This window comes from Plecotus auritus (genome assembly GCF_963455305.1).
Source record: "Plecotus auritus genome assembly, chromosome: 4".
Classification (NCBI taxonomy): domain Eukaryota; kingdom Metazoa; phylum Chordata; class Mammalia; order Chiroptera; family Vespertilionidae; genus Plecotus; species Plecotus auritus.
The window spans coordinates 145,706,157-145,723,808 of record NC_137775.1 but is presented as its reverse complement, the minus strand read 5'-3'; the positions used below and the strand labels follow the sequence as shown (position 1 = coordinate 145,723,808).

The 17,652-nt window shown below is 40.5% G+C and overlaps 2 protein-coding genes across 3 annotated transcripts in view; one reads left to right on the top strand and one right to left on the bottom strand.

Annotated features, from left to right (window-relative positions):
* Window positions 1–2,032: 2,032 nt before the first annotated feature.
* On the bottom strand, window positions 2,033–5,907 carry MPLKIP (M-phase specific PLK1 interacting protein). Its single transcript, XM_080666905.1, has 2 exons — window positions 5,521–5,907; window positions 2,033–3,908 (listed from the first exon to the last, which is right to left on the bottom strand). Exons 1-2 carry the CDS (start codon window positions 5,854–5,856, stop codon window positions 3,708–3,710), a joined length of 537 nt encoding a protein of 178 aa, XP_080523031.1. The 5' UTR covers window positions 5,857–5,907; the 3' UTR covers window positions 2,033–3,707.
* A 382-nt stretch (window positions 5,908–6,289) lies between these two features.
* The window catches only part of SUGCT (succinyl-CoA:glutarate-CoA transferase), a 583,247-nt gene continuing 571,884 nt past the window's right edge, over window positions 6,290–17,652 (top strand). The window contains exons 1-3 of one of the 2 annotated variants that reach the window (XM_080665574.1): window positions 6,290–6,584; window positions 14,257–14,308; window positions 15,169–15,242. In XM_080665574.1, the coding sequence (XP_080521700.1) occupies window positions 6,485–6,584; window positions 14,257–14,308; window positions 15,169–15,242 (226 nt within the window). In that variant the 5' untranslated portion in view covers window positions 6,290–6,484. The remainder of the gene's footprint in view (window positions 6,585–14,256; window positions 14,309–15,168; window positions 15,243–17,652) is intronic. The other variant, XM_080665575.1, reaches the window with a different exon arrangement.

The window sequence follows — 17,652 nt, the reverse complement described above, 5'->3', positions numbered from 1 at the left end:
GTTTTGTTGGCAATGTTTTTCTTTTTTTAAAATTTATTTTATTTTTTATTGTCTAGTTTTACATGTCTCCTTTCCCCCCAACTTTTTTTTTTTTTTACTAAGTGGTATATAATGGTGAATCATATAATAATAATGTCTTACATTAGAAAACAATTAAATTTGCCTGTGGAAATTAAGGGCAAAAAGATAGTCATTAGTAAGTTCAGGGCTTATGCAAGGTATCCTGATGGCTATTATGTTTTATGACTATTACTGATGACTATTGTCTTATTTACAGTAAAATTCACACTATACTTGTTAATTTTTAAACCTAAATATACAGTAAGAATGAAAAAAGCAGATAAATAGCTCAGAGATAATAAGCAGGAGCCTTGGGCCAGGTAAAATTTTAATATGAATTTACAGAATCTAATGATGAACCTGGCAAAGGTTAATAAAAATATTTCACCCAAGAATCTGAAAAATGCTCTAGAAAATATAAAACCATGAACTTACCTCTAAAATATGATCTTTCAACTTGAAGATGTAATGTTAATATCTCAGAAATAAACATGAAACTTTTAACTTCCTCCTTGAAATCATGCAAATTATGCTACTCAGACAGGTTTTAGACATATTCATCAGGCTCTTTACCATTATTGATAATGGCGAATACAGTTTGCTTGACATCAGATTCACCAAAACCCTAATGCTTGAATATTCTAATTCTAAGGTAGATGAGGTCAGCAACCTTCCAATTAGTTGCCTAAAAATAAGGTGTCTTTCTCTCATGCGCTCTTTGCTTTACTTTCACACTACTCACCTATAGGAAAAATGGTTTTTTGAATAGTCGGGTGACAGAAAAAGCAAAGTCATTAAACAAAACCTGTCATCACTCTGTCTCCCTACTTGACAATACATCTAAATTCTGAACATCTCCACACTGGCCAATATAACCCATTTTTAAGACCCCATCTCACCCACAATGAAAGTACATTAACTTCCACCATACTTTCTTGGTGGAAAGGAAGGAAAGATCTGCTCAAGTTCAAAGGGAAGGACATAAGTCCACATCTTGATGGGGGTAGTGGCAAGGTTCTGGAAGAGTATGTGAGACCTGAAATATTATTGGGGTAATTTTTGAAAATACACTGCCATAGGTGGTGTTTTTTTTTTTTTTTTTTTTTTTAGTGGGATAGGGTGATTGCATAATGGCAGAAGAAAAATTGAGAACTGGCATAATCCACTGATCATGGAGATGGTCTTTAAAGGCAGATCAATTTTAACAAGGAGTACATATGGGAATTGAGGATCTGGCTCTGGGTCCCTTAAAGCTTTCTGTGCCTGCATATCCCTTATAAAAGTTGAATATTGTTGTCTGAAGATACAACTATAGATTATTTTTACATTCTTTAATTATATAAATATTTAAGATACATACTTAATTATAAATTTTTCTAATGAAATTATTTAGCAGGGAAAAATGTGTATTCTGAAACACTAAAAAAACAATTTTTCATTTAAAAGAATAATCCATTTTTTTCATTCAGCTAAACAAAAGTAGGCTAATAATAGAAACCAAAATATCAACGTCAAAAGAACTTTGATAACTGACATGACCAACTACAGTAATACAGCAATGCACCTTTTCTAATAATAAAAAGTGTTTCTCTTAAAAAAATTAGAAAAAGTCAGACCTCTGGAAGTAGATGTTGGTAACTTGACAGGAAAAAGTTTTACATTTAGTTGTTTAACATTACACTTAAGAGTAAAATCAAATGCACATAAACCATTAGAAGTTAAAATTCGAGTCTTCCAAATATATACTTTGGAATATAAAGTATATTCCAAAATACTCCCTGACTTGCTTTTTCATTTTTGCCAATGACCCAGTGATCTCTAAGAGTTGCTTTAATAATTATTTCCAAAAGCTATTTCCTAAAGATAATATTTCTTACCTATGAAGTTCAATAAAAGGTTTAAAAAAGTAATACACTTGTTCTAATATTCATTACACATCATGACCTCGAATCATTTGGAAAGACAAGATGTTAGGGAATAAAGCCATTTCCTTTAATATACTGGGGGAAAAGTATTTACTATTTTTTAGTATACAGGATATAAGGGCAGGATATATAGTAGATATAATCAGAATGTTTGCATTTATTCACCAAATATTTATTAAGCACCTACTTTTTTCCAGGCATCATTCTAAGAGCTAAGGATAGAGGGGTGAATGAGAAATAGCTACAAATTGTTTGAGTGCTTACTATGTGCCAGGCTCTGGCCTAAGAGTTTCACACATGTAAACCCATTTAATCCTCAAATACAACACCTCTATGACATGGGCACTATTAATTTCTTCATTTTACATGAGAAAACTGAGGCATAGAGAAGTTAAATAACTCATCCAACTAGTAATTGGCAGTAGTAGTCCTGGTTATCATGGAGATTTTATTAATCTAAAATCCTTCCCTTCTCATTTTCTTCTTTGCCGACGTGAAGACCTAACAAAATTAATTGAGTATGGCTCAAATGGGTGGTGTGATCATTTCTTTTTTGGACATTTATTTCTGGGAATGGGTAAACAAAATTTTAACTAGCTCTATTTCCATGTATTGTGACCTCAAAATATTTAAAAAGCCTGAATGTTATAAGAATTGATTTTTTAAAAATAGTTAGAAAAAAATCCCTTCATATTTTTCTCATTACTGTAGGTAAATATTCCTAACATTTCTCTCCGTGGAAAACCACTTCTCTACTTCAGGTAGGCATAGTGGGGCTAAAAATCACAGCTCCCTCTCATTGTAGGGGAGGGTTCATTGTTCAAACTAAGTAGGCCTCATACCTTGGAGAGTTATTGGATAAGGACTACACAAACATAATCTACGTAAGCATGGCCAATCTGCCTTCCCTGGGATTCACAAAAGTGGGAAATGTCCTCTTCACCATGGAAGTGAATTGAGACTGCCGGTAGCCATCTTTCTTAGCCTCAGGAGAAAATATCTCCACAATACTGAGTAATGTAGACATTCAGACACAAAATACTTCGACCTAGCTATGCAAGAAATAGGTATGTTCTTGTCTTTTCCAGTTAAATAAGGGTATAAAATGCTTTTTTACTTAAGCTTGAGTTTCTGTGACTTCCAGTCAAGTTCCAATGCATTTTAACAAAAGCATTACAGAAAATATGCACATAAAACAATGGTTATAACAGACAGGAACAGAACTCTCCTTTATTCTCTTCCTTGACCCCTCTTTTTCTATGTGAACAAATATAGAACTGTCTATAGCTCAAAGGATAGTTTATTTTATTTTCAAATTATTAGGCAAAATATTTGCTTACGAATTCTGATTACAAAGCATTATTTTAATACTTCTATTCCTTTAGCATATGACAAACCACAATATAGCTAGGAAGACAAAATGTTTTATTTTAAAACACTGGAAAAACATTAAAAGACAAATGTCCATTATATAACCAAGAATGTTAAATAGTTGGAAACTGCAAAATTCCAAAATGTGGTAGGCACTTTCAGAGAGCTAAATATTGCAAATTATCCTACCATATTTCTTTTCTAACAATATTTGACATGATGAAAAATACCAAGAAGACTCAACTAATTATTCAGTCAAAGTCACCATGTCAGGGTTCAATTTAAGTACACAAGTGAGTTTTGTCCAAGATGTTCCTGACACATGAAGCTTCCAGTTGAATTTCAGAAATGTTAACAAAAGTATCTTCCTTTTTTGCCTGTGAATGTTTGAGTATTGCTGTATTGTTGGCTTATATCCACTACAGATACTGGTTCTAGGCCAGCCCAAGGGTCTTCAAGCATTGAAGGTTTGAAATAACTTTCCAACTCATTAGACATTCTTTTTTCTCTACCACGCCCTGATCCAAAAGGTGTAGATGTCCTTGGAGAACCCTTTAGAAAAAAAATCATCAGTTAAAATAACATTTCCTAGAGATAACTGGTACTTTTGAAAAGGTCGTAAGGGTCACATTGCTAGTTAAAAGTTGTTGTGCCTTGAAGCCAAATACTGTATGTTCAATTGCAAACTCCATCTTTATTTAATCTAGTGTTTTTGTTTTTACAATGTATTTAAACCAATTTGATATGCTCTTTTATTATTAACTAGAGGCACTGTGCACAAAATTCGTGCATGGGGGGGGGGGGTCCCCTCAGCCCAGCCTGTACCCTCTCCAATCCAAGACCTCTTGGGGGATGTCTGACTGCTGGTTTAGGCCCAATACCCTGGATTGGGCCTAAACCGGCACTCAGACATCCCTCTCACAATCCTGGACCGCTGGCTCCTAATTGCTCACCTGCCTGCCTGCCTGATCACCCCTAATTGCACACCCCCCCCCCCCTGCTGGCCTGATTACCCCTCATTGCCTCTACATGCCGGCCTGATCGCCTTCAACTGCCCCCTCCCTGCTGGCCTGGTCACTGGTAACTGCCCCCCCTGCCAGCATAATCACCCCCAACTACCTCCCCCCCCCCCAACTGTACTTCCCCTGCTGGCCTGGTTGCCTCTTACTGCCCCCCCTGCCGCTCTGGTCACCCCTAACTGCTGCCCCCTGCTGGTCTGGTCGCCCCACGCAGCCTGCTGTTCAGTTGTTTGGTTGTCCCTCACTAACCCCTCTGCCCACCTGGTCATAGGCAGCCATCTTGTGAAGGCGTGAGGGTCAAGTTGCATATTACCTCTTTATTATATAGGATTCCATGCTCACTGTCACCTCAAAATACTTTGGGTTTTCTAACTTTGCAGATTTTACTAATTGGTGATGAAATAAGAAATAACTGTATTTCAATTTTTTTTTTCTCAAAATTCCCCTATTTTCTGGGAAAAAAATTAAAACTTTTAAACCCTACAGCTTAAAAATTTCTAGAATCTTCCCATCTCATTAGCTCTAGATTTAAAAGGATGGGATTGATTTAGCATAAGGAAAGATGGAAATGCATCGAATACATGCAAGTCGTAAACCACAAATCCCGCACACACCAGAAGTACTCTCTCTCCTGTACTCACTCTCACCGAGAGGAATAGGAAACTTCCATTATCACCGATTTTCCCTTGAGAAAACTTGGAGCAGAAGCCAGTGTAGTTCGAACACAAAGCCGGGGAAAGAAAGGGGGGGTGGGGGGCGGGGAAGCGCAGCAGCCTATAACCCTCTAACCTAGACGATCTCTATGCCAGGAATTAGAGCTCTATGCTTGGAGACCGGGGCTCAAGATAAATTCACTGAAACGAATTGACAAGACCTCTGACAAAGGAGAGAGAACTGGGAAATCTGCCGTGAGTGAGTGGCAGCGTAAGCAGGAGGGCTCTAGAAAGTAAGGCTTTGCCACTTTCTCGGGTAACCTAAAGACAGTTACTTAACTTCTCTGAGCCTCAGTTTATTCCTCTGCAAAGAGGGGCTAACAAACAATAGTCTCACCTCATAGAGGATCAAAAAAACAATCCACGTAAAGGGATTATTGGTACCATGCCTGCCATACAGTAAGAACTCCGCAAACGCTGGCTATTTATTACCTGGGGGTGGGTCTGCTGCCCTGGGGAGTAGCCGAATTGCTGCTGGGACCCCGCGGGGGACCTGGAGTAGGAGCCAGGGTAGCCGCCAGGGGACGGAGAACCGAACCGGCCCCCGGGGAAGCCGCCGCCGTGTCGCGGAGAGTGGCTGCTCCCATAGGGCCTACACCGGGGCCCGAACGACGGCGTGTGATGCGGGCTCCCGTACCCGTCCCTAGGGGAGGGAGGCCGCGGTCCGCCTCCGCCCGGGGTACCCCGGTAGCTGCTCCCGCTGCTCCAACCTCCTACACCCGGGCCGGGGTAAGGAGGAGTCGGGGGTCGGAAGTTCTGTCGATGCATGTCTGGAGGGTAAGACCTTACTCCTGCGTCCCCGGAACTCTGGCGACTGACACACCGGGGAGAATTGGTGGTCCTATATCAAAGCAGTCCTCCCGCTGCCAGAGTGGCACATCACATTGGTTCCGGCTTCCCAAAGGTTCCGCTAGGGGCAGGGGAACAAGTGGGTCATTATTTATTTTTATTGATTTCAGAGAGGAAGGGAGAGGGAGAGATAGAAACATCAATGATGAGAGAGAATCATTGATCGGCTGCCTCCTGCAAGTCCCACACTGGGGATGGAGCCCACAACCCTCCTGGTTCAGAGGTGGACGCTCAACCACTGAGCCACTCCGGGCGGGTTATTTAATTGGATAAAGAATGAGCGAATTAAATGAAGGAAGGAGGAAGAAGAGGATAAAAGAAAGGCCGAACACCCGGCTCGGGAACCGCCTTTACAGTCTGGCGGAGTCTGGTCGGGGCGGCTGGTTAGACACCTGCCCAGCCAGTGACGCGGGGCACGAGAGCTCCGCCCAGCGCTCCAGCCCCTGCCGAAGCGGTCCCCGCGGCTGTGGGCGTCCCCTGCGGCTGCAGGTCGCGCAAGCGCCGGGTTCATCTCCCGCTGGGACCGCGGGTGTCTCAGAGGCTCGAGATGCTGGCTGCGCTGGCGAGGGTCGCCGCTCTGCGGAGAACCTACTGTGTTTGCGGCCCGGGCGGCAGGAGGCAGCTGTGGACCGGCCCCCCGCAGTCAGGTACCTCCAAGGCTCGGTCTGGGCGGCGAAGCGAACCTCGCTCCAGCCTCCAACCTTCGGCGGCGCCCGGAGTAAAGTGCCGCGCTTTCCTGAAACTCCTGCTCACCCCGCAGCCCGCCCTTCGGTCTTTCCGCCTCCCCGCGCCCAGGCTCGGGGCCTCGGGGCTGGCTTCGTCCCCTCCACGGCCGCCCCAGAATCTCGCTGCCCTGCGTGCGGGCCCAGGGCTGGGAGCTTGCTGCTGCGGGTCCGCCCCCCGCCCAGTCATAGTGGGCGGAAGTCTCGCCTCTGGGTTACCCCTACTCTCTCCTCTCCCTCCTTTAAATAACTTTAAAAATGTGCACCCGTATTTCAGAAGGGGGTGCAGAGTGCATCTTTAACTTGGAGAGTCTCTGCAAACAAATGCTGGACTTTACTCCCTCTTTTGGATTAGCAGGCTAGGGAGGTGGCTAGGAAGCGTGAAGACTGATTTTCAAAGAACAAAATTTGGCCAACGCTCTTAAAATCTTAATTGTTTCACAGACTTTTAGTTATAAAGAAAAATGTGGTAAATCAAGAACGACACCTAATGTATAATAAAATACGCCTTTGTATCAGACAGCTGTCCCTGAATTTGTTTAGAATTCTAAATTTAAATTTACTACAGTTTTGTAGAACTTTCTTTACTCCTTCAGAATTTGGGGTTATAGTCACAGAACCTTTATTTATTTTTATTTTTTTAATATATTTTATTGATTTTTTACAGAGAGGAAGGGAGAGGGATAGAGAGATAGAAACATCGATGATAGAGAAACATCCATCAGCTGCCTCCTGCACACCCCCTACTGGGGATGTGCCCGCAACCAAGGTACATGCCCTTGACCGGAATCGAACCTGGGACCTTTCAGTCCGCAGGCTGACGCTCTATCCACTGAGCCAGACCGGTTTTGGCGTCACAGAACCTTTAAATCAGCTTGTAGGAAACAATCTTAAAGTGTTGGCCATGGGAATGTCACCAGGTGTTAGACTCTTGGGGTCGACTGGACCTGGGTTCAGCAACCTGGGTCCTTGAATTCTGCCTAAGAAAGAATTCAGAGGCAAGACTCAAGACGCAAACTATAAGAGAACATTTATTTATAAAATCACAGAGATGGAAGAGGTAATTCATAGAAGAAATACGCTTCAGTTGTAGAGGCAAAGAAAGAGCCGTTGGAGCTTAGAAGTAAGGAAGGTAAAGGTAATGAGCCTGGCATCTGGGGGATGGTGAGGTGGAGGGAGAAGGTAGAGGCAATGACCGGCTCCAGGGAAGGAGAGGCAGTGGGTCCCCTGTCCTAAGGGTTTTAAGGGTAGAGTTTTTAGGGCAGGTCCCAGGGGAAGACCTCAACAGACTATTCAACAGCTTTCCAGTTGTATCCTTTCAGGGTCAGGGCCTCCACTGAGTGATTGCTGGGCACCAGGGCAGGGAGTCATTATTCAGTGTAGTTGGTCCTGAGGTCTGTGTGGCATTGCTTGTCTGATGTTGCTGTGTTTCTGAGCTTGGAGCTGAAATACAACTGAGGCCTAGATGATATCTCAAAGAAAGAAAGGTCAGGGAGTCTAAACCACATGACCAGTGATATGCTAGGGGGGAAAGGTCACCCTGGGAATGAGGTGCCACCCTAGAATTGTCCTTTGCTAGGTACCCGGGCTGTCCCCTGCTGGGACCTTTTGTACCTGCCCCATTGTCCTTGCTCTGCTCATGTGTGTCTAACCACCTACCACAAAAGAACTTAAACTCGTTCATTCTTTGCCTCGTGGATAGCCTGTGCTTTTCTGCCTACACGTGTTCTTGCAGCTGCCACTCCTCACTCTGTTTTGCAACATGCCTAGCCTAGAGTGTGGTGTGTTAACGTAAGAAACATTTAAAGAACTTTTGTGACTTTATTTGAGCATAGTACTGGAAGTCCTAGCCACAACAATCAGGCAAGAAGAAGAAATAACAGGCATCTAAATTGGAAAGGAAGAAGTAAAACTTATCATTTGCAGATGACATGATACTGTATATAGAAAACGCTAAATATTCCATAAAAAAAAACTTCTAGGACTTATAAATAAATTCAGTAAAGTAGCAGGATACAAAATAAATATCTAGAAATCAGTTGCATTTTTATATACCAATAATGAATTATCAGAAAGGGAAACTAATAAAACAATCCTATTCACAATTGCTTCAAAAAGAATAAATACCTAGGGATACATTTAACCAAGGATAGAAAGGACTGGTACTTGGAAAATTATAAGACACTGAAAAAAAATTGAAGAATATACAAATAAGTGAAAGCATATACCATGTTTATAGATAGAATTAACATCATTAAAATGTCCTTACTACCCAAAGCAATCTACAGATTCAGTGCAATTCCTATCAAAATGCCAATGGTGTATTTCACAGAACTAGAACAAAAATTTATATGGCACCACAAAACACTCCAAATAGTAACAGCGATCTTGAGAAAGAAGAACAGCGATCTTGGAGGAATCACGCTACCAGATATGTAACTGTACTACAAAGCCATAGTAATCAAAACAGCATGGCACTGGCATAAAAACAGATATATAGATCAGTGAAACAGAATAGAGAGCCCAGAAATAAACCCATGCCTTTATGGTCAATTAATATTTGACCAAGGAGGGAAAAACATACAATGGGGTAAAGATAGTCTATTCAGTAAATGGTGTTGGGAAAATTGGACAGATACATGCAAAACAACAAAACTAGACCACCTTCTTACACCAAACACAAGAATAAACTCAAAATGGACTAAAGATTTGAATGTTAGACTCAAAACCATAAAAATCCTAGGAGAAAACATAGGCAGTAGAATTTTGGATATTTCTTGTAGCAATATTTTTTTCTGATATATCTCCTAGGGCTGTGGTCAGCAAACTGTGGTTCGTGAGCCACATGTGGCTCTTTGGCCCCTTGAGTGTGGCTCTTCCACAAAATACCACGGCCTGGGCGAGTCTATTTTGAAGAAGTGGCGTTAGAAGAAGTTTAAGTTTAAAAAATTTGGCTCTCAAAAGAAATTTCAATCGTTGTACTGTTGATATTTGGCTCTGTTGACTAATGAGTTTGCTGACCACTGTCCTAGGGCAAGAGAAACAAAAGGGAAAATAAACAAATGGGACTACATTAAACGAAAAAGTTTTTCCACAGCAAAGGAAACCATCAACAAAATGAAAAGACAACCCACTGAATGGGAGAACATATTCGTCAATACATCTGATTAAAGGTTACTATCTGAACTTTATAAAGAACTTACAAAACTGAACACCAAAATACCCCCCATACAATCTAATTTTAAAATGTATAAAGCAGTGGTTGGCAAACTGCGGCTCGTGAGCCACATGCAGCTCGTGAGCCGCGGTTTGCCGCTCTGTTGACTAATGAGTTTGCCGACCACTGGGATAGGGGCTTAATCACAAGGAACAACAACAGCCTGTAATTATTGGAATCGAGAGTCTAGGTCAGTGGTCGGCAAACTCATTAGTCAACAGAGCTGCAGTTTGCCAACCACTGGTATAAAGGACCTGAATAGGCACTTCTCCAAAGAGGACATGTAGTTAGCCAATAGACATATTGAAAGGATGCTCAATGTCACTAATCATCAGAGAGATGCAAATTAAAACCACAATGAGATATCATCTCACACCTGTCAGAATGATTATCCTCCTATATAATAAAGAGGTAATATGCAAATTGACCATCATGCCCTAACAAGATGGCTGCCTATGACCAGGCTGGCAGGGTGGTTCGTGAGGGACAACCAAACAACTGAATAAGCAGGCTGCATGGGGCGACCAGGCCGGCATGCAGGGGGTTAGTGAGGGACGACCAAACAACTGAACAGCAGGCTGTGTGGGGCGACCAGGCTGGCATGGGGGTTAGTGAGGGACGACCAAACAACTGAACAGCAGGCTGTGTGGGGTGACCAGGCTGGCATGCAGGGGGTTAGTGAGGGATGACCAAATGACTGAACAGCAGGCTGCGTGGGGCGACCAGGCCGGCAGGGGGGCCATGAGGGGCAATCAGGCCAGCAGGGGGGTGGAAGTTGGGGGCGACCAGGCCGGCAGGGGGGGCAGTTAGGGGCAACCAGGCTGGGTGAGGTGGGCAGTTGGGGGTGACCAGGCCAGCAGGCAGGTGAGCGATTAGGAGCCAGCGGTCCAGGATTGTGAGAGGGATGTCTGACTGCCGGTTTAGGCCCGATCCCAGGGATCGGGCCTAAACCGGCAGTTGGACATTCCCCAAGGGGTCCTGGATTGGAGAGGGTGCAGGCTGGGCTGAGGGGACCCCCATGCACGAATTTCATGCACCGGGCCTCTCGTCATCAATAAATCAACAATAAAGTGTTGGCGAGGATGTGGAAAAGGCAACCCTTGTTCACTGTTGGTGAGAATACAGACCGGTGCAGCTATTGTGGAAAGCAGTATGGCGTTACCTCAAAAAATTAAAAATGGAACTGCCTTATGACCCAGCAATTCCACTTCTGGGAATTTATCTGAAGAAACCCGAAATACTAATTCAAAAGAATATATGCATCCATTGTAGCATTATTAACAATAGCCAAAATTTGGAAGCAGCCCAAGTGTCCATTAGTAGATAAGTGGATAAAAAAGCTTTGGTACATTTACACAATGGTATACTACTCTGCTGTAAAAAGGAAGAAAATTTCTCCTTTTGGGACAGCGTGGATGGACCTGGAGAACATTATGCTAAGTCAGTGGTCGGCAAACTGCGGCTCACGAGCCACATGCAGCTTGCGAGCCGCGGTTTGCCGCTCTATTGACTAATGAGTTTGCCGACCACTGTGCTAGGTGAAATAAGCCAGTGAGAGAAAGACAAGTACCATATGATTTCACTCATGTGGAATTTAATGGACATACTGAACTAACAAGCAAAATACTAGTAGAGACAATCTCATAGATAGAGACCAGGCAGACAGCTCTGGAGCGGGGGTGGGAGTAAAGGGGTGGTGGGGGTGGGGGTGGGGAGGGGAGGGGGATTGAGCAAAAAAGAAAAGAAAGTACTCATGGACATGGACAACAGTGTGGTGATTGTGGAGGGGAAGAGGTATGGGGGGATAAATGATGATAGAAAAAATAAAATAAAGAAATTGTTTTGCCTTGGGTTAATTGTATTAAAGAACTATTTATAGAGTACTTAGTATGTATAAAGCTTAGTGGTCATCAGTGCAAAAGTACAAAATGGATAGGAGATAAATACTGTGTAAATAACAACCCAAAGCTGAATAAAGTGAATGTCTTAAGAACAACAACAACATCTGTGGGTTAAGGTCACAGAAATAATACCCAGTTAGAAAATAAGAAAGAAATTCATTGAGAACTGGCAATTTAATGGAGACTTGAAGCATGGGTAGGATTTTAGCAAATGATGTTGGGAAAAAGTATGTAATGGGAAGGGAGGAACATCATTAGAGCCTAGAGGAGAGATAGATACATGGGATAAATTCTTGGGCAAACATTTCAGTATTATCATAGCATAGGATCACCTCTATGGTATGCTGACAATTTCCCATTTCTTCAGACCTCTTGGAATGTCTGATTCTGCTGTTTGCTTTAGTTCAAAAGCCATTCCTTGAATGTCCACGAAGTAATCAGCACTCTAAGTCACTCACAGAGATAAGTGTTCTCTTTTTCTATGAGCTCAGAATTCTCATTAGAATCTTGGAGTGGTCGCCCAGAAAACTGGAGCATCTTTCTGATGTTGTCTTTGTATAGTTTTCCTTTTCATTTCTCCCTTGAAGATGAATGATTCAAAGAATCCAAATAATGCTTGTGAAAATATGCTTCATCTTAAGAGAAAGTGAAAATCACGCCTGGCTCCAAAAAGCTCTGGAAATGTCAGTTTTCTGCATATGGCAATAGCTGAGATGTACCCACTCCTACAGGTCTCCCAGCCCACCTAGTGCCACAGGAACTAATAAAGTCCATTAAAAAAGGTATCGAACATCCCTGGCTAAGTGGCTCAGTTAATTGGAACATTGTCTGGTACACCAAAATGGTTGTGGGTTTGATTCCTGGTCAGGGCATATACCTAGATTGGTGGTTTGATATCTCTCTCTCTCTCTCTCTCTCTCTCTCTCTCTCTCTCTCTCTCTGTCAATAAAAACATATCCTCAGGTGAGGATTAAAAAAAATGTATTGAACCAATTAGTTTCATCATTTTTCTTCATAAGTTCACCCTGATCTCAGTAATCATGATCTGAACTTTGTAAGCCATTTGACTGTAATTTGATTTTGTGACTTAATGTTGATGTTAGATATGCAGTGAATTACTGAGATAATTGTTAACCTATCTCCTTTTTTAATCCTCACTGAGGATATGTTTTTTAATTTATTTTTTTAAGAGAAAGAGGAAGAGAGAGAGAGAGAGAGAGAGAGAGAGAGAGAGAGAGAGAGAGAGAGATGTAAGAGAGAAACATCAATCGGTTGCTCCCCACACATGCCCGAATGGGGCCAGCTAGGGGGATTGAACCTGCAAACCAGGTGTGTGCTCTGACTGGGAATCAAACCTGCCATCTTTCAGTGCATGGGACGACGCATCAACCAACTGAGCCACACTGGCCAGGGCTGTCTTCTACTTTTTAAAGTTAATGGATGAAAAGAAAAAGGAAATACACAGATGATTGTAAATTGTTTAATAAACTTTAAAAATTTATTTTTTCTTCCTGTCTTAAATGTAGAACAAATATGCAGAAGTCTTTATTGTTACTTTTTTTGTTAGTACTTACTTTTTTCTTGTTTAGTTTACTTTTTATTTTATTTTTTTAAAATATATTTTTATTGATTTCAGAGAGGAAGGGAGAGGGAGAGAGAGAGAGAGAGAGAGAGAGAGAGAGAGAGAGAGAGAAAGAAACATCAATGATGAGAAAGAATCATTGATCAGCTGCTTCCCGCACGCCCCCTCATCAGGGACCGAGCCTGCAACCTGGGCATGTGCCCTTGATCGGAATCCAACCCAGGACCCTTCAGTCCGCAGGCCGACGCTCTATCCACTGAGCCAAACCAGCTAAGGGCTGTTTAGTTTACTTTTTATTTGTTTTTTAAAGGCTGTATATTTTTAGAGCAGTTTCAGGTTCACAGCAAAATTGAGAGGAAGTTACAGAGATTTCCCATATATTCCCTACCCCAACACATGCACAGCCTCCCCCAGGGGGTACCTTTGTTACGATTGATGAGCCTACATTGACACATCATAATCACCCAAAGTCCATACTTTATGTTAGGGTTCACTCTTGGTGATGTACATTCTTTGGGTTTGGAAAAATGTATAGTGACATATCTAACATTATAGCATCATATAGAGTATTTTTAGTGCCCTAAAATTCCTCTGTGCTCAGCTTATACATCTCTCCCCTTCTTACTTTTTATTTTTCAATAGTCAAACTATTGCAAATGTAGCTGGTGACTTAATTTATTGGGAATAATCTTGGATTGGAGGTTTTAATTTTTACAAATTGACTTAATTGGATCAGGTCAAGATTTCTGTGTTACATATAAAGCAGAAATAATGTAAAAGAAAAACATTTTTTTGGTAGTAATAGAGATTGTTTAATCCACAGTATGAGGAATTCTTGATTCTTTTTCCTGAAAATTAATAATCAATACTCTTAAAGTGTTTTCTGTGTTTTGGCAGATACTGACAATGTGAAGCCATTGGAGGGTATAAAAGTTCTGGATCTAACAAGGTTTGTATTGGCCTACCTGTTTTTTGGTGGTTAAGTTTTAACCTCTCAAAAAACATTCATTCATTTTTTTAATATTATAAGAGGATGCTTATATGCTTAGTATCAAAATTTTGAAAAGAAAAAAAATTCCTGTAATTTTATCATTCTAAACGACAATTAGTATAATACTTATGCATTTATTTCCAATCTGCATACTTAAATATATATATATTTTTAAAAATTTGAATCATATTGAAATGATAGTTTTACCCATATTTTAAATATGTCATTTAAAAAATATATATATTTCTTTATTGATTTCAGAGAGGAAAGGAGAGGGATAGAGAGATAGAAACATTAATGATGAGAGAGAATCATTGATCAGCTGCCTCCTGCACGCCCTCTCCTGGGGATGGAGCTCACACCTGGGCATGTGCCCTTGGCCGGAATCAAACCTGGAACTCTTCAGTCTGCAGGCCGACACTCTATCCACTGAGCCAAACTGGCTAGGGCAATATGTAATATTTTTAATGTTTTCCTATGTCATTCAAAATTCAATAAAAATATACAATATTTTATTATATAGTTGTCATCCCCCAATATTTCACTATTATAAGTTAGGTTTCCTATTACATAAATCTTTGTCTCAGTAATCTTTTAATTTCTTCCTTAGGATAGAATTCTGGAAGTAGAATTACTACATCCAAGGGAATATACTTTTAAAACTCTTGATAGATATGGCCAAATTAAATTTTGAACAGTTTTATCATTTTTAATTCTTACTATCATTATATAAACTTGTCTGTGTTGATGGACTATTAAGAAAATTAATATAAAAATCTTCAAGATGGTAATTTATTTATCATTGTTTAACATTGTAGAGTATTGGCAGGACCTTTTGCTACGATGAATTTAGGAGATCTTGGAGCAGAAGTTATAAAAGTGGAAAGACCAGGTAAAATTATTGCTTCCTTTAAAACATAAAAACAAATGAATAAGTATTTTTAATAGTTTAAAAAATGTCCATGTACCTGCATATGGGATGAAGAAAGAATTGAAATGAAATGATTTTCTCTTCTCCATTCCTTATTTTCTTCTGGACCTAGACTAATCATCTCTTTTTATTCTTTTAAAAATATTTTTTTGATTTCAGAGAGGAGGGGAAAGGGAGAGAGAGATAGAAACATCATTGATGAGAGAGAATCATTGGTCGGTTGCCTCCTGCACACCCCACACTGGGGATTGAGCCCGCAACCCCGGGCATGTGTCTTGACTGGGAATTGAACTGTGACCTCCTAGTTCATAGGTCGGCACTCAACCACTGAACCACACTGGCCAGGCTCCACAGATTAAGGCTTAAGCCAGGTCTTTCGCACGCATGTGAAAGCCTCTGGTAGAAACTGAGATGCAACATGTAATGATGCCGACAACACTTATCAGAGTGCCAAGCACATCTATAAGCACTTTGCCTATACTAATTTATTTAATCTTTACATTACCCTTATGGGCAGATGTTATTATTCCTAGATTATGAATGAGAAGACAGAGACACAGAGAGATAAAGCAATTCGTCCAAGGTCACACAACTAAAAAGGAATATCCAGGGACTCAGGTCTGGTTTTGGCTCTGCTTAGGCCTACACAAGCCTTACTGTTGAGTCTGAGATTGGACTGGGCTTGGCCACACTCCCTTCTGTGGGATGAAAAAGAAATCCAATTCCAGAAAAAAGAAACCCAAATACCCTAACCTAAGTCATTTTTTTTCTATTTTTAATAAAAGAAAACACTTTTCCATTTTATAATTTTAAAGATTTTTAGGGAAAACACCTAAACTTTGTTTATATGTTTCTCATCTGACATCTTTCTGATTCTTTTTCCCCCTTTGTCCATCAAATAAGTGTTTTTTGTGTATACAATTCTCACTTTTATTTGGTACCTTCTTAGCATTTTGGGTTCAGTTCATTCTATTATTGACACTTAGAAAAGTGTCAAGTTGCGTGCCCTTCCCTCCAACAAGAACTCAGAGCAGAGTCTGTGTTCTCTATGTCCTCTATATCATCCTATAAAAAGCTTTTCTGGGAAGGTTTCAAAAATTAGCATTATTACTTATTCTTCAAGATCTAATCCTTATGGATTTGAAACAGAATTCCCAAATCAGTGAAAATAGTTTAGTCTTGAATTGCACGCAATTCTAGTCTTGAATTGCATCTTGGTTGGGTTTATTTGCATATTTGCTCCTGATTGGCCGGTGGGCGTGGCTTGTGGGTGTAGCGGAGGTATGGTCAATTTGCATGTCACTCTTTTATTAGATAGGATACTTAATTGTTTTGGGTTTTCAAAATAGTTATTCAACACAAATATGAGGGAAAATGACTTGGCAGTATTTTCAAATTTCAGTAGAGAACTAGTCACTTTTTGTGTCCAGTTCTTTCATTAAATAAAAGTTGGTTGTAGTTTGCTGACTTAGATTATTTTAATTTGTGTAATCAAAGAGTATATCAAGCTCAAGTATATATATTTTTTCTTTTTTTGAGAGTTAGTCAGGGAGTGTAAACTATATGCTTTCAGGCCCAGGCAGGTATCATAAATGAGTGACAGTGGACTGTGTATGGCAGCAAATGATGCCGCTGCTATTCCAGGACTGTCCTCAGTAGGTGAGGATGTGAAGGGAGGGATGTTGGTTTTTTGTTCACTTCTGTGTGTACTCTCCAGAGAGCAGTGTCTGTGACATTGTAGGGGCCAATAAATATTTGCTCAATGAATGAATGTGCTAAAATATCAATTAAGGGCATCTGAATTTTTATATGAGATCTCCAGATTTTGAAATCATGGCAGCTAGTTAAAAACTTTAAATTATGTGTGGGTCAAATAAAACATGACTTTCCAATTGCTGGTTTTACCAATTTGTGACCTTTAATGTTTAAATATATTTCCTGTCATGTGCTATTGGCCCTGATTCTTCTGCCTCTCTTAAAACCCTGGTTGTATACCAGGACAAGGTGGGGCAGGAAAGCCTTGTAGTCCTCCAATTTAGATTTGTGACATTATCTCTAGCTGAGAGATGAATGTAAACATTGAAAATAAACTGTCTAATTTTAACCTTGGCATTGCTTCATTTGAAAAAAATTTTTAAATATATTGGGACCCTCAAACTATAAAAAATTAAATAATTGTGTCTATTATTTACCTCTATTTTTTGCTGAATTCCAAAGGGCTGTGCCTATTTTTCTTGGTCAATTTCAGTAAAGTCTAATGGACTGTTAGATTAATTATATCATTAAAATGAGATTGGAATTTAAGCTTTACATATATTCCCAAATTCTTTTTGGGAGGCTCATGATAAATACTTTAACTGCAATTACATAG